The sequence below is a fragment of the Salmo salar genome, chromosome 09 (genome assembly GCF_965601325.2).
Source record: "Salmo salar chromosome 09, fSalSal1, whole genome shotgun sequence".
NCBI lineage: Eukaryota > Metazoa > Chordata > Actinopteri > Salmoniformes > Salmonidae > Salmo > Salmo salar.
This window is the reverse complement of record NC_138299.1, coordinates 131,968,436-131,995,589: the sequence shown is the minus strand read 5'-3', so window position 1 is coordinate 131,995,589 and position 27,154 is coordinate 131,968,436. Positions and strand designations below refer to the sequence as shown.

Genomic DNA, 27,154 nt, shown 5'->3' with positions numbered 1-27,154 from the left:
TCACGAGATGCTCCCGTAGTCTATCAACCGAAGAGCGCGCGAAGCTGGAGGCAGCGAAGAGGATGTGTGTGTCTCCTCAAATGGGCTTGATTGGGAATGTTTTCAACGAGGGTGGATTTCTTGCACTTTAAAACATCCAAGATCACACCTTCTACTGAATTGGTTGTTTACGAGTCCGGATAATTCTGATGGAATTATGTTGACAATTCTGGAATATAATTTATTTTGCAAATATCTTTGATCGCGACCAGAGAGGAAGACACTATTAGCTTCCTCTAATTATAACGTTACTTTAGGCTCCTTATTCAGTATAGGCTACTTCTGTCAACTGGAATACACAAAGGAACAAGGTGGAATAGTTTTTCTTCGTCCTATTTCTGTTCTGCAACCCACAGAAGACCTGCTGTTGTAGGCCTATGTGTTTCAAGTAATGGAAAAGAGGTGTTTCATTTTTTGACAAGCAAATGTCATAGTCAAAACGTACAGGACTGAGAGGGTAAGTTCAGCTGTGTTTTTGCTTGCGTGTAAAATGCATTTGTATAGTATATTGGCATCGATGGGATGCCCTGCGAACAACCACATTGAACGTTTGAGGAAATTAATGGCTTTAGCCAAATTCAGTTATTACCAGCAGTTGATGTCATATTAATTTGATAATAAACTAATACATAATTATGTTATCCAGAAAATGTATATAATTGCTTTGCTGACTTTGTTGTTAGACTCCGGATTTTTGTCGATTTAGATTCCGCTGGATCTTTGCTTTACTGCCTTGAACGTCGGAATAAGTCAACCTGGCCTCATGGCAATTAGTAAGATTTATTATGTAGATCTGACCCACTCTATTTAGTATTACACATTACATAATGAATGGAATAGCAGTCATACAATATCCTATGAATTACAGGACGTATAGTATGTACACATTGGATGACTTAAGTTATGATATTTGGAGGACATATAAACTCAGCAAAAAAAGAAACGTCCCTTTTTCAGGACCCTGTCTTTCAACGATAATTTGTAAAAATCAAAATAACTTCACAGATCTTCATTGTAAAGGGTTTAAACACTGTTTCCCATGCTTGTTCAATGAACCATAAACAATTAATGAACATGCACCTGTGGAACGGCTGTTAAGACACTAACAGCTTACAGACGGTAGGCATTTAAGGTCACAGTTATGAAAACGTAGGACACTAAAGAGGCCTTTCTACTGACTCTGAAAAACACCAAAAGAAAGATGCCCAGGGTCCCTGCTCATCTGCATGAACGTGCCTTAGGCATGCTGCATGGAGGCATGAGGACTGCAGATGTGGCCAGGGCAATAAATTGCAATGTCCGTACTGTGAAATGTCTAAGACAGCGCTACAGGGAGACAGAACGGACAGCTGATCGTCCTCCCAGTGGCAGACCACATGTAATAACACCTGCACAGAATCGGTACATCTGAACATCACACCTGCGGGACAGGTACAGGATGGCAACAACAACCGCCCGAGTTACACCAGGAACGCACAATCCCTCCATCAGTGCTCAGACTGTCCGCAATAGGCTGAGAGAGGCTGGACTGAGGGCTTGTAGGCCTATTGTAAGGCAGGTCCTCACCAGACATCACAACAACGTCGCCTATGGGCACAAACCCACCGTCGCTGGACCAGACAGGACTGACAAAAAGTGCTCTTCACTGACGAGTCGCGGTTTTGTCTCACCAGGGGTGATGGTCGGATTCGCGTTTATCGTCAAAGGAATGAGCCTTATACCGAGGCCTGTACTCTGGAGCGGGATCAATTTGGAGGTGGAGCGTCCGTCATGGTCTGGGCAATGTGTCACAGCATCATCGGACTGAGCTTGTTGTCATTGCAGGCAATCTCAACGCTGTATGTTACAGGAAAGACATCCTCCTCCCTCATGTGGTATCCTGACATGACCCTCCAGCATGACAATGCCACCAGCCATACTGCTTGTTCTGTGCGTGATTTCCTGCAAGACAGGAGTGTCAGTGTTCTGCCATGGCCAGCGAAGAGCCCGGATCTCTATCCCCTTGAGCATGTTTGGGACTTATTGGATCGGAGGGTGAGGGCTAGGGCCATTCCCCCCAGAAATGTCCGGGAACTTGCAGGTGCCTTGGTGGAAGAGTGGGGTAACATCTCACAGCAAGATCTGGCAAATCTGGTGCAGTCCATGAGGAGGAGATGCACTGCAGTACTTAATGCAGCTGGTGGCCACACCAGATACTGACTGTAACTTTTGATTTTGACCCACCCTTAGTTCAGGGACACATTATTACATTTCTGTTAGTCACATGTCTGTGGAACTTGTTCAGTTTATATCTCAGTTGTTGAATCTTATGTTCATACAAATATTTACACATGTTAAGTTTGCTGAAAATTAACACAGTTGACAGTGAGAGGACGTTTCTTTTTTTTCTGAGTTTAATATTATACGTCTTTCTCTGAGACCAGGTTGCTTTGTGCCTGCTAACAACAAAGGAGAATTACAGTGAGAATTTACATTGGTGGTTATAAAAATTAAAATAAAGTATTTTACCTTTATTTAACTAGGCAAGTCAGTTAAGAACAAATTCTTATTTACAACGCCGGCCAAACCTCTGGGCCAAGACTCTGGGCCAATTGTCTGCTGCGCTATGGTACTCCCAATCACTGCCGGATGTGAAATAGCCAGGATGGTTAGGAGAATAATGACACTGATGATTTATGTAAAAGACATGGAGACATGTTGGTTGGGTGGGGTTGGGGGAATGGAATGGGTGGTTGCGGGTGGAGGCTCACTTCCTTTTGTTTCTATTCCTCTACATGCTAAATTAATTATTACTTTTAAAACTTTTTAATATGATCATAATGATCAATACTTTGTATTTATGTACTTTTTTAAATGTTACATTTTTATTTTGGAGTGGCAGCCCACAATTAAATACAATATGAACTGAATATGCAAGTTAAGTTATATGAATTTGTATATTGAACCCCCCCACCAACGAAAAAATGACAACATAAATACAAATGACACACAAAAAAACATATTATACTTATTGGAGGTGCAAAGATGTAAATAAAATACCAAACGTCTGTCCAGTGAGTCCAGTCTGCATTAAGTAGTTTTCCTACTAGCAACCAAACCATTCACCCAGCCATTACTGATCTGTGTCCCTATCTCTGTCCACTGCCTCCCCAAAATGTAGATAAGAGGTAATCAATGTTATCTAATCTAACCTGCCTAGGTGAGTGAGATTGCCTAGCAGTAGCAGCGATGTCTCAACTGTACTACCGCAGGACAGACAACTCCTCCTACAGGGACCGGATTCCTCTGAGGATTGTCAGGGCCGAGTCTGAACTGTCTGGCCTGGAAAGGAACTACCTGGGAGCAGTGGAGAAAGGAGACTATGCCTCAGTCAAACAGGCTCTAGAGGTAGGGATGTAGGGCGGAGAGGAAAAGGGGAGGGAGTAAGGGAGGGGATGGTGGAGAAAGGAGACTATGCTTCAGTCAAACGGTCTCTGGAAGTAGGGAAGAAGGAAGGAGAGGGAGGGGGGAAGGAGCAAGTGGCGAGGGAGGGAGAAAGAGGTGGAGAGAGGGAGGAAGGTAGGGGGAGATTAAAGAGGCAGGAGAAAGCATACTATACTTCCATCAAACAAGCTCTAGAGGTAGGGATGGAAGGAGTAGAGGGATGGGAGATGGAGAAAGGGAAGAGGTGAGGGAGGGAGGGAGGGGAAAGGAGGAAGGAGTGGAGAGAGAGACAGGAAGAGGGAGGGAGGGAGGTACAATTTGCTATCTTGATACCGTAAAACTAAGTAATCATGCATTGTCATTCCCCCTCCCGCTTGTAGGAGGCAGAGATCTACTTCCGGATCAACATTAACTGTATAGACCCGTTGGGCCGCACAGCTCTGCTGATCGCTATAGAGAATGAGAACCTGGAGATTATAGAGCTGCTGCTCACCTATAACGTGTACGTCGGTGACGCTCTCCTACACGCCATCCGTAAAGAGGTGGTGGGGGCCGTGGAACTGCTGCTCAACCACAAGAAGCCCAGCGGGGAGAAACAGGTAGGATAGTTACAGCGTGCTTCCCAAATGGCACCCTGTTGTTGGGTGTTGGCTATAGTCACTTGGTGGAGGGGTGACTATAATAAACAGACATGTCGGGAAGATAGTCAAAATGACTTACAAAAACAAACAAACCATTACCAAAAATGTATTTCCTGGGTTGGCAGGTAGCCTAGTGGTTAAGAGCCTTGGGGACAGTAACTGTAAAGCTTGTTGGTTCAGTACTAAAAGGAAATCAAACTGAACTTTCCTACTGGTGTTAGGAAACATGCTGTGATTACTATGACAACAAAATGGCCCTACAGCCTACACAGATATGGACACTCTCCCCATCAGAACTTATAGAACACTGGCAAAGCCACCTGTGAGGGAGCTCAAGGTATTTCTATCTGGTGTGAATTACATATTTACCTGATTTATTTGATATTAATGGTTAACAATTCATATTTAACTAATAGTAAGACATTTCTGTCCTACTAATGCTGTGTTTTTATGGTTTCCACTCTAGTTCCCTACTCTAGTTCCCTGGAAGAGTTTAGAACAATCCCTCATTGTCTCATAATCAGCCTGGTATCCCGTGCAGATAACCAGGAGATGAACCAAGGTGGCTTATGGGAGGGGTGGAACCAGCCATGACTAAGCATTCTTAGTATCAGCTATATAACAAACAGCATTATCTAGTGGTCTCATTATTGCAATAATTAGTTGATATTAAATAAAGTTTGAAGAAATGACAAAGTCTCTTTCACTTCATTAGAATATTCCACCACACTGGCTTAGCCAGTGTTCTGTATGCTCTGAAGGGGAGAGTACACATATGTGGGTTGGGAGCGAGGGAGCTCCAAGAAGCGGCAACACACAAGGACATGCTCAAAGCATTAGAAATAAATGCACAAACTGAAGGAAAATAGCGTCACTCGAATTACACAGATAATTGGGCACTTGGGCGAACAAGTATTTAGCGTCTGTACACATGTTTAAAACAGTAACAATATTGGCATGTCATAATTAGGCCTAACTAAAGAGCACACAAGTGAGAGTGGGGCTGTGGCCATCACAGAAACGACCAGGCAAAACTCTTCCCAACAAATGATACAATATACTGAATTATGATATTAGGCTATTTGAACTCAACCATTTGTCTTGAAAAAATATATTTTAGTGTGGCTATTACTCTCATTTGTAGAGGGCCAAAAATACAACATGAAATGTAACTGGAAGACATACACAGTCCTGAAATGCAAACACTTAATCAAATTACAGCGTGCATTATCAAGGTTACATTTATGTTTTAGATAGTTTTAAACAAAGGACAGAAATAGAACAGAATACAGTAGGTCTGACACACACACACACACACACACACACACACACACACACACACACACACACATACACACACACACACACACCTACCATTACAGAGAAAGTCTATGGGGGCTGAACACTTCTCAAACACATTTTCAAAGAAAACTCCCACAGCACCAGAGTTGCTCTGAAACACTTTGGATTCAACTGAGGCCCTTTTAACTAGATGGACAAGAACGCATAGAGCCACCCATTTGGTTAGCTATTGAGACAATGTCTACATACACCATACTGTATTACATCTGAATTAGGATTCAGTCCCTCCATCAGATGAGAGAGAGAGAGGAGAGAGAGAGAGAGAGAGAGAGAGAGAGAGAGAGAGAGAGAGAGAGAGAGAGAGAGAGAGAGAGAGAGAGAGAGAGAGAAGAGAGAGAGAGAGAGAGAGAGAGAGAGAGAGAGAGAGAGAGAGAGAGAGAGAGAGAGAGAGAGAGAGAGAGTAATAGAAGAGTCTATTTACTTCCTGATTTTTCTATCAGAGGAGATTGTGGCATCTCTCTACTGTATCTCCAACTCTCTTTCTCTATCTCTTTCTCCACCTCTGTCACGCCCTGACCATATAGAGCCATTGTTTCTCTATGGTGTAGTAGGTCAGGGCGTGACTAGGGGGTGATCTAGTATATCTATGTCTATGTTGTGTTCTAGTTTCTTTTTCTATGTTGGTGTTTTGTATGGTTCCCAATTAGAGGCAGCTGGTTGTCTCTAATTGGGGATCATATTTAAGTAGTTATTTTTCCCACCTGTGTTTGTGAGATCTTGTTTATGTGTAGTTGCCTGTGAGCACTCCGTAGCATCACATGTTCGTCTATTCTTTATTGGTTTTTTTTCTTTTTGTGCGGTTGACTTATAATAAAAATATGTCGAACCGATATCACGCTGCGCTTTGGTCTGAATGTTCCTACGACGATCGTGACAACCTCTCTTTCTCCATCTCTACTGTATCTCCATCTCTCTTTCTCCACCTCTTTCTCCATCTCTACTGTATCTCCACCTCTCTTTCTCCATCTCTACTGTATCTCCAACTCTCTTTCTCCATCTCTACTGTATATCCACCTCTCTTTCTCCAGGTCTACTGTATCTGCACCTCTCTTTCTCCATCTCTCTTTCTCCATCTCTACTGTATCTCCATCTCTCTTTCTCCATCTCTACTGTATCTCCACCTCTCTTTCTCCATCTCTCTTTCTCCACCTCTCTTTCTCCAGCTATACTGTATCGCCACCTCTCTTTCTCCAACTCTCTTTCTCCATCTCTACTGTATCTCCACCTCTCTTTCTCCATCTCTACTGTATCTCCACCTCTCTTTCTCCATCTCTACTGTATCTCCACCTCTCTCCATCTCTACTGTATCTCCAACTCTCTTTCTCCATCTCTACTGTATCTCCACATCTCTTTCTCATCTCTACTGTATCTCCACCCCTCTTTCTCCATCTCTCTTTCTCCACCTCTCTTCTCTATCTCTGAATGTTCCTACGACGATCGTGACAACCTCTCTTTCTCCATCTCTACTGTATCTCCATCTCTCTTTCTCCACCTCTTTCTCCATCTCTACTGTATCTCCACCTCTCTTTCTCCATCTCTACTGTATCTCCAACTCTCTTTCTCCATCTCTACTGTATCGCCACCTCTCTTTCTCCATATCTACTGTATATCCACCTCTCTTTCTCCAGGTCTACTGTATCTGCACCTCTCTTTCTCCATCTCTCTTTCTCCATCTCTACTGTATCTCCATCTCTCTTTCTCCATCTCTACTGTATCTCCACCTCTCTTTCTCCATCTCTCTTTCTCCACCTCTCTTTCTCCAGCTATACTGTATCGCCACCTCTCTTTCTCCACCTCTCTTTCTCCATCTCTACTGTATCTCCACCTCTCTTTCTCCATCTCTACTGTATCTCCACCTCTCTTTCTCCATCTCTACTGTATCTCCACCTCTCTCCATCTCTACTGTATCTCCAACTCTCTTTCTCCATCTCTACTGTATCTCCACATCTCTTTCTCATCTCTACTGTATCTCCACCCCTCTTTCTCCATCTCTCTTTCTCCACCTCTCTTCTCTATCTCTACATCTCTTTCTCCATCCCTCTTTCTCCATCTCTACTGTATCTCCACCTCTCTTTCTCCATCTCTACTGTATCTCCACCTATTTTTCTCCATCTCTTTCTTCACCTATCTTTCTCCATCTCTTCTGAGGGAGTTTAGAGATAATGATAGTAAGGTCAGACTCCATCTCAACAACATGACCTAACTGGCAGCGATGCTAGTAATTGTTTCAACATAACTTTGTTATGCAGAAACATTATCTGGACCACACACGAATGCACGCACACCATCAGGAACATCAGAAATCAATGACAAGAAGGCCTGTGGTTTACGGGAACATCACTTAGATCTGAGTTGTTGCAGTAAAGGGAACAGTAATGTAATCCTGTTACCTAGTATTTCCTCATACTGTAAGTGAAGTGGCCACTCAAGTGCCTCCTTCCTTATCATCTCCTCCCAGAGGGAGACCAATCAGACTGTGTATGTGTCCCAAATGGTACCCTATTCCCTATATAGTGCACTACTTTTGACCAGAGCCCTATGATGGTGCCATTTGGGACTCACATTAAATGATTAAACCCTGTCAATCAGTCAATCAAATTGATTTATAAAGCAGATGTCATGAAGTGCTTTTACAGAAACTCAGCCAAACACCTCATAGAAAAAAACAATGCAGATATGTAGAAGCATGGTGGCTAGGAAAAACTCCCTAGAAAGGCAGGAACCTAGGAATAAACCTAGAGAGGAACGAGTCTCTGAGGGGTGGCCAGTCCTATTCTGGCTGTGTCCGGTGGAGATGATAAGATTACATGGTAATTAAGTATGGTAATTAAGGCCAGATCATTCTTCAAGATGTTCAAATGTTCATAGATGACCAGCAGCACTGAGGCCATGTCCGACGATACCCCAGGACAGGGCTAACCAGGCAGGATATAACCCTACCCACTTTGCCAAAGCACAGTCCCCACACTACCAGAGGGATATAAATAGACCACCAACTTATTACCCCTGAGACAAGGTGGAGTATAGCCCACGAAGATTTCCCTCACTGCAAGAACCCGAGAGGGCGCAAAATCGGATAGGAAGATCACGTCAGTGACTCAACCCACTCAAGTCGAGTATAGCGATATTCAATGTGATGCACCCCTCCTAGGGACAGCATGGGAGAGCACTAGCAAGAGAATGACTCATAGGGTCAGAGGCAGAGAATCCCATTGGAGAGAGGGGAGCCAGCCAGGCAGAGACAGCAAGGGTGGTTTGTCACTCCAGTGCCTTGCCATTCACGTTCGAACCCCTGGGCCAGACTTTTACTCAATCATAGGACCTACTGAAGAGATGAGTCTTCATTAATTAAAGACTTAAAGGTTGAGACCTAGTCTGCATCTCTCACATGGATCAGCAGACCATTCCATAAAATGTAGCTCTATAGGAGAAAGCCCTGCCTCTAGCTGTTGCTTAGAAATTCTAGAAACAATAAGGAGACATGCGTCTTGTAAGCTTACGTGTAGGTATGTACGGCAGAACCAAATTGGAGAGATAGTTAGGAGCAAGTCCATGTAATGCTTTGTAGGTTATCAGTAAAACCTTGAAATTAGCCCTAGCCTTAACAGGAAGCCAGAGGCTTGTGCTGGAGTAATATGATCAAATGATTTGTTTCTAGTCAAGATTTTAGCAGCTGTATTTAGCAATAGCTGACGTTTGTTTAGTGCTTTATCCGGGTAGCCGGAGAGTAGAGTATTGCAGTAGTCTAATATTGAAGTGACAAAAGCACGGATTAGCTTTTCGGCATAATTTTTGGATTAAAAGTTTCATATTTTTGCTGTAATACGAAGATGAAAAAAGCTGCTCTTGAAATATTTTTGATATGTTCGTCAAAAGAGAGATCAGGGTACAGAGTAACACCAAGTGTCACGGCCGTCGTAAGGATTGGACCAAAATGCAGCGGGAATGTGTATGCTCATTTTCTTCTTTATTAAATAAATGAACACTGAACAAAAAGAACGATGAAAACAGTCCTGTCAGGCACACAGCTAAACAAGAAACAACTACCCACAAAAACCCCATGAAAAACACCACTACTAAATAGGACCTTCAATTAGAGGCAACGAGGAACAGCTGCCTCCAATTGAAGGTCAAAACAATAAACTAGACATAGAAATAGAAAAACTAGAAAATAGAACATAGAAATACAAAACATAGAACACTACCCAAAAACCCCGACAACACAAAACAAACACACCCCTGCCACGTCCTGACCAAACTACAATAACAAATAACCCCTTATACTGGTCAGGATGTGACACCAAGATCCTTCACAGTTTTATTTGAGATGACTGTACAACCATCAATATTAATTGTCAGATCAAACAGCAGATCTCTTTGTTTCTTGGAACATTTAACTAGCATCTCTGTTTTGTCCGTGTTTAAAAGTTTAAAAAATTCATTATGTCTGAAACAAAGTCTTCCAGGGTAGGCAATTTTGGGGCTTCACCAGGGTTCATCGAAATGTACAGCTGTGTATCTTCTGCATAGCAGTTAATGTTAACGTTATGTTTCCGAATAACATCACCAAGAGGTAGTATATATAGAGAAAACAATAGTGATCCTGAAACAGATCCTTGCATAGCTGGTCCTCTGTAATCAACACACACACACACACACACACACACACACACACACACACACACACACACACACACACACACACACACACACACACACACACACAGCTTCTCCTCAAGTAAATCCTAAACCATGTACCTCTATTTTATTGGTTCATAAAGGAGACATTATGGCAGTATTGATATTGATTATACTACGATGTTGTTATGAATTCAGTTTTGTGTAATTCAGTTTTCCTTCTTCAATCGATATCTGGATTGAACACATATTTTGTCTCTTGCCCATCATCATCCCTATCTGACTATGACCCATATTTATCTCTTCCCCGCCCTCTCTCCAGGTTCCTCCCATCCTATTGGACAAGCAGTTCTCTGACTTCACTCCTGACATCACACCCATCATCCTAGCAGCTCACACCAACAACTATGAGATCATCAAACTGCTGGTGCAGAAGGGGGTGTCTGTGCCCCAGCCACATGAGGTGGGTCTGAAGCAGGATATATGCTATACAATGGTTTAGTACTATGGTAAATGATCAAATACTACATGCTACAGTATGATATAGTATGTAATGTAGTACAGTACAATAGTCACAGCAGGCTACGCTACACTATACAGTATGATTCAATAGTAGAGTACAGAATGATAGCTACAATACTGCCCTCCCTCCACTAACTCTCCAGTACATATGTGTGTTCCAGGTGCGCTGTAACTGCATGGAGTGCGTGTCCAGCTCTGATGTGGATAGTCTGCGTCACTCCCGCTCACGTCTCAACATCTACAAGGCCCTGGCCAGCCCATCACTACTGGCCCTCTCCAGTGAAGACCCTTTCCTCACAGCCTTCCAGCTCTCCTGGGAACTACAAGAACTCAGCAAGGTGGGGTTTTTAACAGATATTTGCTAAGTTTATTGAATTTAATTAAATTGAGCTGGAGGATGAGTTTGAGTCAAAGAGTGAGGACTTGTCTCAACAGTGTACTTTATAAGCAGTTTATGGACTATTAATGTACATACTTCATTCTTATTTGAAACATAAGGCTTCCACAAGAGAGAGCCACAGACGCCGATCTTCTGCCTTTTAGGAGATGGACGGCGTTCCATGACAGTGTTTATTTGTGCTCGACTTTTAACTAACAGTTTATTCCTGTTCCAGGTGGGGAAACAGTTTATGTCGGAGTATAAGGAGTTCTCCTAGCAGTATAAAGACTTTAAAGATTTTTTAACTAGTTTATTGACTGTTAACTAACAGTTCCCGACTGTTTCAGGTGGAGAATGAGTTTATGTCGGAGTATGAGGAGTTATCTCAGCAGTGTAAACAGTTTGCCAAGGACCTGTTGGACCAAACCAGGAGTTCCAGAGAACTTGAGCTGATCCTGAACTACAGAGATGACATCAACCCTCTACTGGATGAGAACACCAATGACCTGGCCAGACTTAAACTGGCTATCAAATACACACAGAAAGAGGTAAGACATAACCAATGTTTCCTCAGGAAATTGTGTTTATTGTCATTTTTCTGCTTGTTGAAGCTTGGCCAGGTGACTCTCCCTCCCAATGTACAGCTGAGGGTTTTACATGTTGTATTTCAGTGGATAAAGCATGAAGCTAACGTCTGCTGTTATCTTTAAAATAGGATTGAGAAGTAATAGATGGCCGGATTTGGGTGGAGACTTCCTATGGGAGTTGTAATTCTGTGGTAATCACCAGGCTGTGTCTGAAAATGGCATCCTTCCTTAGTAAAATAACACATTACTGGAGCTACACAACATGACCAAAAGTATGTGGACACCTGCTCGTCGAACATCTCATTCCAAAATCATGGGCATTCATATAGAGTTGGTCCCCTGTTTGCTGCTATAACAGCCTCTACTCTTTTGGGAAAGCTTTCCACTAATGTTTGAACATTGCTGCAGGGACATGCGTCCATTCAGCCACAAGAGCATTAGTGAGGTTGGGCGCTGATGTTGGGCAATTAGACATGGCTCGCAGTCTGCATTCCAATTCATCCCAAAGGTGTTTGATGGGGTTGAGGTCAGGGCTCTGTGCAGACCAGTCAAGTTCTTCCACACCAATCTCAACAAACCATTTCTGTATGGACCTCGCTTTGTGCACAGGGGCATTGTCATGCTGAAACAGTAAAGGTCCTTCCCCAAACTATTGGCAGTAAGTTGGAAGCACAGAATTGTCTAGAATGTATGCTGTAGCGTTAAGATTTCCCTTCACTGGAACTAAGGGGCCTAGCCGAACCATAAAAATTTGCCCCAGACCATTATTCCTCCTCCACCAAACTTTACAGTTGGTACTCTGCATTTGGGCAGGTAGCATTCTCCTGGCATTCGCCAAACCCAAATTGGTCCATCGGACTCCCAGATAGAGAAGCGTGATTCATCACACCAGAGAACACATTTCCACTGCTCCAGAGTCCAATGGCGGCGAGCTTTACACCACTCCAGCTGACGCTTGGGATTGGCATGGTGATCCTAGGCTTGTGTGCGACTGCTCTGCCATGGAAACCCATTTCATGAAGCTCCTGGCGAACAGTTATTGTGCTGATGTTGTTTCCAGATGCAGTTTGGAACTCGGTAGTGTGTGTTGCAACCGAGGACATACGATTTTTAAAAAGCTACGTTCTTCAGCACTCTGCGGTCCCGTTCTGTGAGCTTGTGTGGCCTATCATTTCATGGATGAGCCATTGTTGCTTCACAATTGTCACGATCCTCGTCTTCAGACGATATCGCGAAATCACTGTCGGAGAACGTGGACCAATACGCAGCAGGTTGTGTGCTCAACATCATGTTTAAACACGTTGATCACGAAAAAACAATAAATGCAGACAACACGACAGGAGACAGTTTCGCAGGCTATAACTAGCAGTGCAAAAAACAACTACCCACGAAACACAAAGACAAACACACCCCACTATATAGGACTCCCAATCAAAGGCAACTCAACACACCTGCCTTCAATTGAGAGTCCAACCCCAATTAACTAGACATATAAACACAGTCATAGACCAGTGACAAACCCCATAAACATACATCAACTCCCCTCTGCCACGTCCTGACCAAACTACAATAACCAAATATACTCTATACTGGTCAGGACGTGACAACAATAAGTTTCCACTTCACAATAACAGCACTTACAGTTGACCGGGGCAGCTCTAGCAAGGCAATAATTTGATGAACTGACTTGTTGGAAAGGTGGCATCCTATGAAGGTGCCACTTTGAAAGTCACTGAGCTCTTCAGTAAGGCCATTCTACTGCCAATGTTTGTCTATGGAGTTTGCATTCAATGGAAACATAAATACCTTATTTATATAAGTATACAGACCCTTTGCTATGAGACTCGAAATTGAGCTCGGGTGCATCCTGTTTCCATTGATGATCCTCGAGATGTTTCTACAACTTCATTGGAGTCCACATGTTGTAAATTCAATTGATTGGATATGATTTGGAAAGGCACACACCTTTCTATATAAGGTCCCACAGTTATATAAGGTCCCATGTCAGAGCAAAAACCAAGCCATGAGGTCGAAGGAATTATCCGTAGAGCTCTGAGGCAGGATTGTATAGAGGCATAGATCTGGGGAAGGTTACCAACAAAATTCTGCAGCATTGAAGGTCCCCAAGAACACAGTTGCCTCCCTCATTCTTAAATGGAAGAAGTTTGGAACCACCAAGACTCTTCCTAGAGCTGGCCGCCCGGCCAAACAGCATTCGGGGGAGAAGGGCCTTGGTCAGGGAGGTGACCAAGAACCCGATGGTCACTCTGACAGAGCTCCAGAGTTCCTCTGTGGAGATGGGAGAACCTTCCAGAAGGACAACCATCTCTGCATCACTCCACCAATCAGGCCTTTATGGTAGAGTGGCCAGACGGAAGCCACTCCTCAGTAAAAGGCACCTGACAGCACGCATGTAGTTTGAAAAAGGCACCTAAAGACTCTAAGACCACGAGAATCAAGATTCTCCGGTCTGAGGAAACCAAGACTGAACTCTTTGGCCTGAATGCCAAGCGTCACGTCTGGAGGAAAATGTCTGGCATCATCTTGACGGTGAAGTATGGTGGTCGCAGCATCATGCTGTGGGGATGTTTTTCAGTGGCAGCAACTGGGAGACTAGTCAGGATCGAGGCAAAGATGAATGGAACAAAGTACAAAGAGATCCTTGATGTAAACCTACTCAAGAGTTCAGACTGTGTAACGATCGTCATAAGGTGGAGACCAAGGTGCAGCATGGTAAGTGCTCATGTTTACTTTTATTTAACTCAGAACACTAAACAAAATAACGAAAAAGGAAAACGAACGGTACGTTCTGCAGGCTTACACAGAGCTGTACAGAAACAAGATCCCACATCTGAAGGAGGGAAAAAGGGCTGCCTAAGTATGATTCCCAATCAGAGACAACGATTGACAGCTGCCTCTGATTAGGAACCATACTCGGCCAAACACAAAGAAATACAAAAACTAGATTGCCCACCCCACATCACACCCTGACCTAACCAAACTAGAGGAATTAAAATGTCTCTCTAAGGTCAGGGCGTGACAGACCGGGGTAAAGGTTCACTTTCCAATAGGACAAAGACACTAAGCACACAGCCAAGACAACGCAGGAGTGGCTTCGGGACAAGTCTCTGAATGTCCTTGAGTGGCCCAGCCAGAGCCCAGACTTGAACCGAATCTCTGGAAATAGCTGTGCAGCAACACTCCCCATCCAACCTGACAGAGCTTGAGAGGATCTGAAGAGAGGAATGGGAGAAACTCCCCAAACAGGTGTGCCAAGTTTGTAGCGTCATACCCAAGAAGACTCGAGACAGTAATCGCTGTGATATTTCAGTGTTTTATTTTTTATAAATTTGGCAAACATTTCAAAAAATCTGTTTTTGCTTTGTCATTACGGGGTATTGTGTGTAGATTGATGCGGGGAAAAAAGCGATTTAATACATTTTCGAATAAGGCTGTAACGTAACAAAATGTGGAAAAAGTCAAGGGGTCTGAACACTTTCCGAATGCACTGTATAGTGTATGTCTCAGTCTGCTGTCCAGTCCCTTGATGGGAAAATAATGAAACATAATGATACAGCAATAATGATGCTACAAATACGATAATGCTCTGACTGAATGTTTCCTTGGAATACTGACTCACAATACATCTAAATTACACAGAAAGCAACATGTTACACAGGAAAACAACAACCTTGGCTACATTGCATATGGCACCCTATTCCCTATTTGTGGTCTTATCATGGCTGGTATGCCGTCAGTAGTTTGTGGGAATATTGTCTCATGTTAGGTGTACAGCACTATATTGTGAATGTTTGGTTTATGGTTGGTTGCTGCTAGACTTACTGTAGATGAGCATGTACAGTACAGTTATGAAATGGAAGTTGTGAAATGTTGCCCCCTCCTGAGTAGAATGGGATACTGCATCTGTTTTCACGTAGAGAGTGAAGAGGTCTGAGAACTGCAGAAAAAACACAAATTCATTGCTTAATACTTTAAACCCTTTCCATGAGATGGACATTTACAGTATGACACTGCTGAAAATACACAACATGCTATATCGCTTTAAGGTTAGGGATAGAACAGAGATAAGACTCCATAGAAAGACATTTATAAAGAACTCCATGTTCCTGTTTGAAAGAGTGCCTGTCTGTCAAATCTGTTCGTCATTAAACATCATTATGTTTTTGTCTCTGTGAGATTTGATAGAACCATCTGCTGAACATTTGCGCTGCTCTGTGTGACGTAAGGTTAATCTCAGTCTAATGGAATTACGAACAATTACAACCAAATGGATCCCCATCACTTAGAGCAGGGCATTGTGGGGGATGAGGTCATTAGTGAGGTCATCAGTCAGAGAGCGACTGAGACAGAGAGTGTTTTAGATAATGCTTGAGATGGATAGAGTGTTCCTTATCAAACCTTGTAAGCAGAGGCAGATCTGAGAGAAATACCCTTTTCACTCTACTGAGCCTAATTGAGCCGAACTGTAATGGTCTGGTTACACACCCACCACAGTTCCTGGAACTGTGCTGACAAGGACAATATGAAGAGAATGTATCCGACACAGCGCAGTACAGTGTGTGAAGAGGATATTAGAGAGGAACAGAGATGCCAGGGAGGGACACTTGGGACCAGGCCAAGATCAGCTGGTAACACTCATCAGAATGATCAGGCACATTAAGGTCATTAACAGCTGGAGGTGCTGCTGGACTAAACCAGACTAAACAGTCATTGACCGCTTCCCAAATAGCACATAGGGTGTAATTTGGGATGCACACGTAATGTAATCTGGGACGTCAATTGACCTCCTCCATTAGCTGAGTATGTTTACTGCTGTCAGTATTCTATATGCTGTACCCAACTGCCAAGGCTTGCTTAAGATGTGCCTGTTTTCGTGTCAGTTGTTTGTCAAGGTGGAGTGGAAAGCAAGTGAGAAAGAATATTTAACATTGTGAAGTTGCATTAGACACACAGGTCTCCAATAACAACTAATCAGTAATGTATCATAAAGGCTGACTCACTCTCTCTTTCTATCCATCCCTCCCTCCCCCTTCATACCCCCTCACTCATGCCTCTTTCTCCTCCCTCCCTCCATCTCCCTCCTCCAGTTTGTAGCCCAGCCCAACTGTCAGCAGCTGCTTGCGTCCCGTTGGTACGATGAGTTCCCTGGATGGAGGCGTCGTCACTGGGCAGGGAAGTTCCTAACCTGTGTCTTCATCGGCCTCCTCTTCCCCCTCTTCTCCCTCTGCTACCTGGTCTCTCCTAAGAGCCGCTATGGACACTTCATCAGGCAAGTAGCCTAGACATTAGAGAGGCAGGCCAGCAACTGAAGGGTTGCCAGTTTGAATCCCTGGTCTGATGGGAAAAAACTGTCAGGAAGCTGAAGTTGAATTTATGTTAGACCTAATGGAAATAAAGTAATCTTCTTCTACATCCTTAGGAAGCCCTTCATCAAGTTTATCTGCCACACAACGTCATATCTCACCTTCCTGTTCCTGCTGCTGCTGGCCTCCCAGCACATCGTTTCTACAGACCCTAACAGACAGGGGCCGACTCCTACTGTGGTGGAATGGATGATACTGCCCTGGGTACTGGGTAAGAGTGTGTGTGTGTGCGTGCGCAGAGGTGCACAACATGGTTGCTCAAGAAAGGAAAGACCCGGACACATGCTGCTCCCTCCAAAGTGATACATAACACGATGTCAACTCCACAGAAGGTCAGCTGATATAGAGCGTCTTTCGAGACATTCCACGTAGACTGCTATTGGTGTTAATGATGTTAGTTAATGACAATTCTGACAGGAAATGGTAGAAACCAAGCTTGTGTTTCAGACAAATACTCGATCTACCTTTTACAGCTCGTTTTCATGCATTGTACGCACACTGTATTGTAAGACAACCCAGCCCATGTGTTTCCTATGTAACTCCCATTACGGTGTTCTGTTCAGTGCAACCGCATGGCAGGATGCATGGGCTTGCTACCTGTCTACCTGTTCATACCTGTCTACCTGTCCTGTATCACCGCTTGATATGGCAAATGCGCCACCCTCAATCGCAAAGTGCTACAGAGGGTTGTGTGGTCAGCCCAGTACATCACTGAGGCCAAGCTCCCTGCAATCCAGGACCTCTATCAGGCGGTGTCAGAGGAAGGCCCGAATAATTGCCAAAGACTGCAGCCACCCAAGCCATAGTTCACTCTGCTACCATCCGGCAAATGGTACCGGAACGCCGGCTCTTGGACTAACAGGCTCCGAGACAGCTTCTACCCCAAGCCATAAGACTGCTAATTAGTTAATTAATGGTTACCCGGACTACTTACACTGACCCTATCTTGCACTGACTCTATGCACGCTCACTCACAAACTAGAACAACACTCTCACACAAAACCCATACACATTCAGATACACACACATGCACACACACACACACACACACACACACACACACACACACACACACACACACACACACACACACACACACACACACACACACACACACACACACACACACACACAGGATCTTAATTTGAGCCAGTTTACTACAGCAGGAAAATAATCCTGCAGCAACAGGAAATGTAAATGATAATGTGGATTATAATTAATGGACATTTTGGTAGGGGTTGATACATTTTTCGGTAGTGTAAATCAAGTCTGAAATTATAAACTTCAGAAGCCTTTTTAAAACTCAAATACACTACAAGTTTGCATTTTCTGCTATGCAGGAAAATTCTCACCAACATAAAAGTGATCAAATTAAGATCCTACATGTACACACACACATGCATGCAGAGTCACTTTAGCCAGCCTTCATGTACATATCTACCTGACATATCTCTTCCCCCTGCACATTGATCTGGTACTGGTACTCTGTATATACAGTAGCTCCATTCTTTTCTCTTTACTTTTTATTATAATTCTTTAACTCTGCATTGTTGGGAAGGGCTTGTAAGTAAGCATTTCACGGTTAAGTCTACACCTGTTCTATTCGGCGCATGTGACAAATACAATTTGATCTGATTTTGTCACATGCGTCATTGAAGGGGGACCAAAACGCAGCGGGTAAAGTGCTCATCTTCTTATTTTATTAAAGAAAACACTTAATCAAAATAAACAAATGACAAAACAGTCCAGTAAGGTGCACAGACTATACTAGAAACAACCACCCACAAACACAAGTGAAAACAAACACAACTAAATATGGCCTCCAATTTGAGACAACAACAACCAGCTGCCTCTAATTGGAGGTCATTGCCAAAACTCACATAGAAATAGAAAAGCTAGATATAAACATAGAAATAGTAAAACTAGAACCTAAACCCAAAATACCCAAACACACAAAACAAACACCCCCCCTGCCACGCCCTGACCAACTATAATGACAAATAACCCCTTTTACTGGTCAGGACGTGATAGATTTGATTTTAACACTCCCTCTTCACCTGAGGAATGTGGCCATAGGTCAGAGAAGTGAGAGAGACATGATAGATTAGTTCTGCCCGGCGTCAGACAGACATGACAACCTTAACCCTAACTCTAGGACGGCATCCCAAATAACCCACAAAACAACCCCAAACTTAAAGGGAGGGAAGGGAGGGTGGCCACCGTCAACGACGGCTCCCGTGCTACACCCCCCCCCCCCAATCCTCCAACTACGGAGGTGGCTCTGGCTCTGGGCTTAGTCCCCATTCTGAAAACTCTGGGCTGCGCGGCGTCGCTGGAGACTCCGGGCTGAGGGGCGTCGCTGGAGACTCACGGCTGAGGAGCGTCGCTGGAGACTCACGGCTGAGGAGCGTCGCTGGAGACTCAGGGCTGAGGAGCGTCGCTGGAGACTCCGGGCTGAGGAGCGTCGCTGGAGACTCCGGGCTGAGGATCGTCGCTGGAGACTCAGGGATGTAGACCGTCTCTGCAGGTTCCTGACTGTAGGCCGTCTCTGTCGGTTCCGGACTGTAGGCCGTCTCTGTCGGTTCCGGACTGTAGGCCGTCTCTGTCGGTTCCGGACTGTAGGACGTCGCCGGAAGCACTGGACGGGGAACTGTCGCCGGAAGCTCTGGACGGGGAACTGTCGCAGGAAGCTCTGGACGGGGAACTGTCGCCGGAAGCTCTGGACGGGGAACAGTCGCCGGAAGCTCTGGACGGGGAACTGTCGCCGGAAGCTCTGGACGGGGAACTGTCGCCGGAAGCTCTGGACGGGGAACTGTCGCCGGAAGCTCTGGACGGGGAACTGTCGCCGGAAGCTCTGGACGGGGAACTGTCGCCGGAAGCTCTGGACGGGGAACTGTCACCGGAAGCTCTGGATGGGGACTGCGCACTGGAGGCCTGATGCGTGGGGCTGGCTTAGGAGGCGCCAGACTAGTAACCCGCACCACAGGGCTAGTGTGAGGAGCAGGAACAGGACGTACTGGGCTGGGCAGGCGCACTGGAGGCCTGATGCGTGGGGCTGGCTTTGGAGGCGCCAGAACAGTAACACGCACCACAGGGCTAGTGCGAGGAGCAGGAACAGGACGTACCGGACTGGGCAGACGCACTGAAAGCCTGATGCGTGGGGCTGGCTTTGGAGGCGCCAGACTAGTAACATGCACCTCAAGGTTAGTGCGGAGAGCAGGAACAGGATGTACTGGACTGGGCTGACACACTGGAGGAAGAGTACGAGGAGCAGGATACACTGGGCCATGAACCCTCACCGGCGGTCTGATGCTTGCAACTTGCATCACCGGTCCTGGCTCGATGCTGGCTCTAGCATGACACCTGTGAGGAGCTTTCACCAAGCACACCGGGCTGTAGCTGCGTACTGGCGATACCGTGCGTATCTCCGCATAACATGGTGCTTGCTTGATCCGTCGCTCCCCATAGTAAGCACAGGTGCTCCTTTGTGCCCTTTCCGCCAGTACCTCTCTCCGGAATCTCGCGTCAAGCTCCTCGCTTGATTCCTTGACTGGCTCCTTTTTGCTCCACGGCTCCCTCCTGTACGCCCGGGAAGTTAGGTCAGGGCTCCCCCTGACTTAGCCCAACTCCCTGTATGCCTCCCCCAAAACATTTTTGGGGCTGCCTCCTCACCTCCTGAAATGGAGGATATAATGCCTCATACCTCCGTCGTTCCCTCTTAGCTTCCTCCAGCTCCTCCTTCGGGCGCTGGTACTCCCCAGCCTGGCTCCATGGACCCTGACCATCGAGGATCTCCTCCCATGTCCATGTCTCCAAATAGCTCTCCTGCTGCTCCTTCCTCCGCTGCTTGGTCCTTCTTTGGTGGGTGGTTCTGTCACATGCGTCGTTGAAGGGTACCAAAACGCAGCGGGTCAAGTGCTCATCTTCTTATTTTATTAAAGAAAACACTTAATCAAAATAAACAAACGACAAAAACAGTCCAGTAAGGTGCACAGACTATACTAGAAACAACCACCCACAAACACAAGTGAAAACAAACACAACTAAATATGGCCTCCAATTTGAGACAACAACAACCAGCTACCTCTAATTGGAGTTCATTGCCAAAACTCACATAGAAATAGAAAAGCTAGATATAAACATAGAAATAGGAAAACTAGAACCTAAACCCAAAATACCCAAACACACAAAACAAACACCCCCCCTGCCACGCCCTGACCAACTATAATGACAAATAACCCCTTTTACTGGTCAGGACGTGATAGATTTGATTTTAACACTCCCTCTTCACCTGAGGAATGTGGCCATAGGTCAGAGAAGTGAGAGAGACATGATAGATTAGTTCTGCCCGGCGTCAGACAGACATGACAACCTTAACCCTAACTCGGCATCCCAAATGGCACCATATTCCCTATTTAGATCACTACTTTAGACCAGGCCTCAATTGGCCCTCGTCAAAAGTAGTGCACTATTTAGGGAATAGGGTGTGTTACATAGGGCTCTGGTCAAAAGTAATGCACTTTGCAATGGATAGGATGCCATTTGGGACATAATTAACCCTGCTGGTCTGTCTCTGTCCTATAGGCTTCATCTGGACAGAGATTAAACAGATGTGGGATGGAGGATTCCAGGACTATATCCATGACTGGTGGAATCTCATGGACTTTGTTATGAACTCTCTGTACCTGGCTACCATTTCTCTGAAGATCGTTGCCTATGTCAAGGTACTGTATGATGGTTGTTGTGTACTCTCCCACAGTAGACGCTGACCTCTCCCCTCTCTGTCTCTCCCTCTCTCCCACAGTAGACTCTGACCTGTCCCCTCTCTGTCTCTCCCTCTCTCCCACAGTAGATTCTGACCTCTCCTCACTCTGTCACTCCCTCTCTCCCACAGTAGACTCTGACCTCTCCCCTCTCTGTTTCTCCCTCTCTCCCACAGTAGACTCTGACCTCTCCCCTCTCTGTCACTCCCTCTCTCCCACAGTAGACTTTGACCTCTCCCCTCTCTGTCTCTCCCTCTCTCTCACAGTAGACTCTGACCTCTCTCCTCTCTGTCTCTCCCTCTCTCCCACAGTAGAGTTTGACCTCTCCCCTCTCTGTCTCTCCCTCTCTCTCACAGTAGACTCTGACCTCTCCTCTCTGTCACTCCCACTCTCCCACAGTAGACTCTGACCTCTCCCCTCTCTGTCTCTCCCTCTCTCCCACAGTAGACTCTGACCTCTCCCCTCTCTGTCTCTCCCTCTCTCCCACAGTAGATTCTGACCTCTCCCCTCTCTGTCTCTCCCTGTCTCCCACAGTAGACTCTGACCTCTCCCCTCTCTGTCACTCCCTCTCTCCCACAGTAGACTTTGACCTCTCCCCTCTCTCTCTCCCTCTCTCTCACAGTAGACTCTGACCTCTCCCCTCTCTGTCTCTCCCTCTCTCCCACAGTAGACTCTGACCTCTCCCCTCTCTGTCTCTCCCTGTCTCCCACAGTAGACTCTGACCTCTCCCCTCTCTGTCTCTCCCTCTCTCCCACAGTAGACTCTGACCTCTCCCCTCTCTGTCTCTCCCTCTCTCCCACAGTAGACTCTGACCTGTCCCCTCTCTCTCTCCCTCTCTCCCACAGTAGAGTCTGACCTCTCCCCTCTCTGTCTCTCCCTCTCTCCCACAGTAGACTCTGACCTCTCCCCTCTCTGTCTCTCCCTGTCTCCCACAGTAGACTCTGACCTCTCCCCTCTCTGTCACTCCCTCTCTCCCACAGTAGACTCTGATCTCTCCCCTCTCTGTCTCTCCCTCTCTCTCACAGTAGACTCTGACCTCTCCCCTCTCTGTCTCTCCCTCTCTCCCACAGTAGACTCTGACCTCTCCCCTCTCTGTCTCACCCTCTCTCCCACAGTAGACTCTGACCTCTCCCCTCTCTGTCTCTCCCTCTCTCCCACAGTAGACTCTGACCTCTCTTCTCTCTGTCTCTCCCTCTCTCCCACAGTAGACTCTGACCTGTCCCCTCTGTCTCTCCCTCTCTCCCACAGTAGACTCTGACCTCTCCCCTCTCTGTCACTCCCTCTCTCCCACAGTACAGTGGCTTCAGGGCCAGGAACGAATGGCAGATGTGGCATCCTACCTTGGTAGCAGAGGCTGTGTTTGCCATCGCTAACATCTTCAGCTCCCTCCGCCTCATCTCTCTGTTTACGGCTAACTCCCACCTGGGACCTCTACAGGTCAGGATTATCATACTACATTTACATGATTTGTCATTTAATACTATGTTTCTGTCATTATGTCCAGGAGCAGTATGTATTAAGCATCTTAGAGTAGGACTGCTGATTTAGGATCAGTTGTTCCTTTTAATTCACAATTAATAATATTACATGGTCAGGGGGGACCTGATCCTAGATCAGTATTCATACTCTGAGAAGATTGATACATACAGTATGGCCCCTGATCTGTAAAGCACCGAGCTGCAATTTATTGTATGAAAGGTTCTCGTTTATGATGATGATTATGATGATGAGTATGACGATAATCCTCATTATTCCAGATCTCTCTGGGCAGGATGCTGCTGGACATCCTTAAGTTCCTGTTTATCTACTGCCTGGTTCTCTTGGCCTTCGCTAACGGGCTCAACCAGCTCTACTTCTACTATGAGACAGACGAGGGATTGAAGGGTTGCAAGGGCATCCGCTGTGAAACACAGAACAACGCTTTCTCAACGTTAGTAAAGACCATGCATTATAATGTGTTCATTTGTAACATGTTTAAGTTTTGGTAGGGTTAAAAAATTCTGGTAACTTTCCCAAAATGTCCGCAATCAGGAGGCAATTAGCAGGAAAACCAGGAATTTCTGGAATTTGGGGAAAGTTACTGAAATTTTGCAACCATACATTTTTTTTAATTTAGATGGATATGTATGTTTTGCCAATTGGCTGGATTAGGGCAAAACTGAAATGGCAGCCTTTTATGATATATTGACTATTCTTTTAGATCCTGCTTACCTTATATATTTAGAAATATAACCCCCCCTCTCTCATCCCTTTCTCTCTCTCTCTCTCGCACTCTCTCTCACTCTCTCTCACTCTCTCTTTCATCTGTCTCTCTCTCGCTTTCATCCCTTTCTCTTGCTCTCTCTTTCATCCCATTCTCTCTCTCTCTCCCTCTCATCTCTCGCTCTCTCCTCTAGGTTGTTTGAGACACTCCAGTCATTGTTCTGGTCTGTCTTTGGGTTGATCAGTCTGTATGTGACCAACGTGGAGGCAGACCACCAGTTCACAGAGTTTGTAGGGGCCACCATGTTCGGAACCTATAATGTCATCTCTCTGGTGGTTCTACTCAACATGCTGATCGCCATGATGAACAACTCATACCAACACATCGCTGTGAGTGAAACCCTAACCTTAACCCTAACGCTAACCCTAGCCATGATGAACAACTCATACCAACACATCGCTGTGAGTGAAACCCTAACCTTAACCCTAACGCTAACCCTAGCCATGATGAACAACTCATACCAACACATCGCTGTGAGTGAAACCCTAACCTTAACCCTAACGCTAACCCTAGCCATGATGAACAACTCATACCAACACATCGCTGTGAGTGAAACCCTAACCTTAACCCTAACGCTAACCCTAGCCATGATGAACAACTCATACCAACACATCGCTGTGAGTGAAACCCTAACCTTAACCCAAACGCTAACCCTAGCCATGATGAACAACTCATACCAACACATCGCTGTGAGTCTAACGCTATCACTGGAAAGCTAAATTATTAATTCATTCACTTGTTTGTGAGCCCAACAACCTGTCTGCGGTCATTTTATATCACACAGTTTTGTTCATATCACTTGTTCAGATGCTTATCATGTGTTGTTTCTGTTCAGGATCATGCAGACATTGAGTGGAAGTTTGCAAGAACCAAGTTGTGGATGAGTTACTTTGAAGAGGGAGGGACTCTGCCTTCTCCATTCAACATCATCCCTAGCCCCAAGTCAATCTGGTACTTCATCTGCTGGATCAGGAAACACATCTTCAAGATCACCAGGGCCAAGAAAACAGAAACATTTGGAACCATAGGGGTGAGGATGAAGTCTCTAGTCTACATCAACAATCATTTTACTGAACAGTAGGGTTGTAAAATGTCAGTAATTTCCCCCAAATTCCCAGGTTTTCCAGAAATCCTGGTTGGATTTCCTGGATTTCATGTTTATTCCCCTCTGATTCCGGGAATCATCCAGCTGGGATTTCTGGAAGACCTGGGAATTTGGGGAAAGTTACCGGAATTCTGCAACTCTACTGAACAGTTCACAGTTGAATATTCTACTTCTTCTCTTCTCCTCTAGCCCCAGAAGGTTGTTCTCAACAAATTATCATGAATGAAATGACCTGTTCTTCCCAGAATGGTTAGACGTGCGTCATGAGACATAACTGTTCTGATAGCATCAGCAGTTAGAAGTTAAAGGGATAGTTCGGGATTTGGGCAAATAACCATTTTTATGTCTCTGCATCCAGTATGAAGGGAGTTACTAGTACTTTCGCAAGCCAATGCTAACTAGTATATGCGCTAGTTTGGCGAAAAAGAATAGTGCAAAGACTGGAAGTCTTCACATACAGTTAGTTAGCATTGGCTCACAAAACAACCTCTACCTTCCTTCATACTGGATCCAGAGACATTAAAATGGTATCCCCGAGTTCATCTGACTCTGGAGAAGAAGATAAAGGGTTTCATTGCCCAACTCCCAAACTCTCCCTTTAACAGAGAATGGGCAGGTGATGACAGAGCTAGCTGGCCAACTCTCCACCAAGAAGGAAATCACATGAACTGATTAGTCATGCTGCCTGGTGTGCTTTTGGAGTAAGTTAATGTTCCTCTTTTGTAGAGACGGGCTGCTATAAACGTAAGAATAAACCACCAGTATCAGGTATTTATGTTTATATTTAAATTGATTATTTCTCATTCATTATGTGTCAGTTTTCAATGTTTTTTATTCTGTAGATGCACATATTTTGAACTAGATTTTTCCCAAATGGCACCCTATTCTCTATATAATGCACTACTTTTGACCAGAGTCCCGGTGAAAAAGTAGAGCTCTCTGGCCCGGTCAAAAAGTAGAGCTCTATGGCCTGATCAAAAAGTAGAGCTCTATGGCCCCGGTCAAAAGTAGTGCACTACAGCATATAGCGAATAGGATGCCATTTGGGACGCATCCCTGTACCTGTCCACTCTCAGGATTATGTTTTCCGTATTATCTACAGAAGTTGTTAGTAACCCAGGAGTGGATGCATTTGATATGATTCTATCAACCTGTGGACTGTGTTGTTTTCAGGAGGTTTTGAGGAACCTGGTGAAGAGATATGTAGCAGCCATGATCAGAGATGCCAAGACAGAGGAAGGATTGACTGAGGAGAACTTTAAGGTAAGGTTTGGTTTCCTCTGACATTCCACATTTCTTTAAAAAATAATCTGAATTCAGCACCAGACAGGGACTACAAACGAAAAATAAGCATTGTTTCTATCTCCGGCAATGAATTATAGATGACGTGCAATGTCCACTGTAAATGTCATAAATAGATAAAAAGGTTTATGTGTGTATGTTTCTTTCCCCAGGAGCTGAAGCAGGACATCTCCAGCTTTAGGTATGAGGTCCTGGGGATGATGAAGGGGAAGGTGGGGCCTGGGGGTGGGGGTGGGGGCGTGGCTATAGCAGGAAGTAAACCCAGTGAAGGGGCAGGGGCCTCCAGTCTGGTCTACCCTGACCACTCCTTCAAGTACTCCCCCAAGTTCCCCCCGGCCACGCTTAAGACCAACATGTTTCACGTCACCACATCCATGCTCCAGCAGAGGTCAGCCCCCTCCTCCACCTCCTCGTCCACATCCCCTTCCACCTCTCAGGGCTTGGACCGACTGGTCAACGGCTCTGTGGTACCCTCTTGGACCTCCACTGACACCTCCTCCATCCCCACCTCCTCCACTTCCATCTCCTCTCCCTCCTCCACTCCCTCCATCAAAGACGGACCGGCCAGGAAAGACATCTGTGACTTTGGGCTCTACTCTGTGTCTGAGGAGATGGGGGAGGCTGACCTGGAGGAGCTGGACTGTGATGGAGAGAAGGAGGAGCAGGGTGGAGCAAGGGAGAGGACGTGTACAGAGAAGGAAGAAAACGAAGAGAGGGGAGAGAGAAGAGACAAGGGTCCATGTTAA

General features: G+C 45.3%; 1 protein-coding gene across 1 annotated transcript; it reads left to right on the top strand.

The window, feature by feature from the left end:
* Window positions 1–34: 34 nt before the first annotated feature.
* LOC106612758 (short transient receptor potential channel 4) lies at window positions 35–27,154 on the top strand. Its single transcript, XM_045687014.2, has 16 exons — window positions 35–496; window positions 3,239–3,426; window positions 3,843–4,061; window positions 10,426–10,566; window positions 10,787–10,963; window positions 11,352–11,552; window positions 16,700–16,885; window positions 17,036–17,186; window positions 21,560–21,699; window positions 23,032–23,175; window positions 23,496–23,668; window positions 24,135–24,330; window positions 24,837–25,031; window positions 25,833–25,874; window positions 26,280–26,369; window positions 26,561–27,154. The coding sequence occupies exons 2-16, from the start codon at window positions 3,268–3,270 to the stop codon at window positions 27,152–27,154; spliced, it is 2,808 nt and encodes a 935-aa protein (XP_045542970.2). The 5' UTR covers window positions 35–496; window positions 3,239–3,267.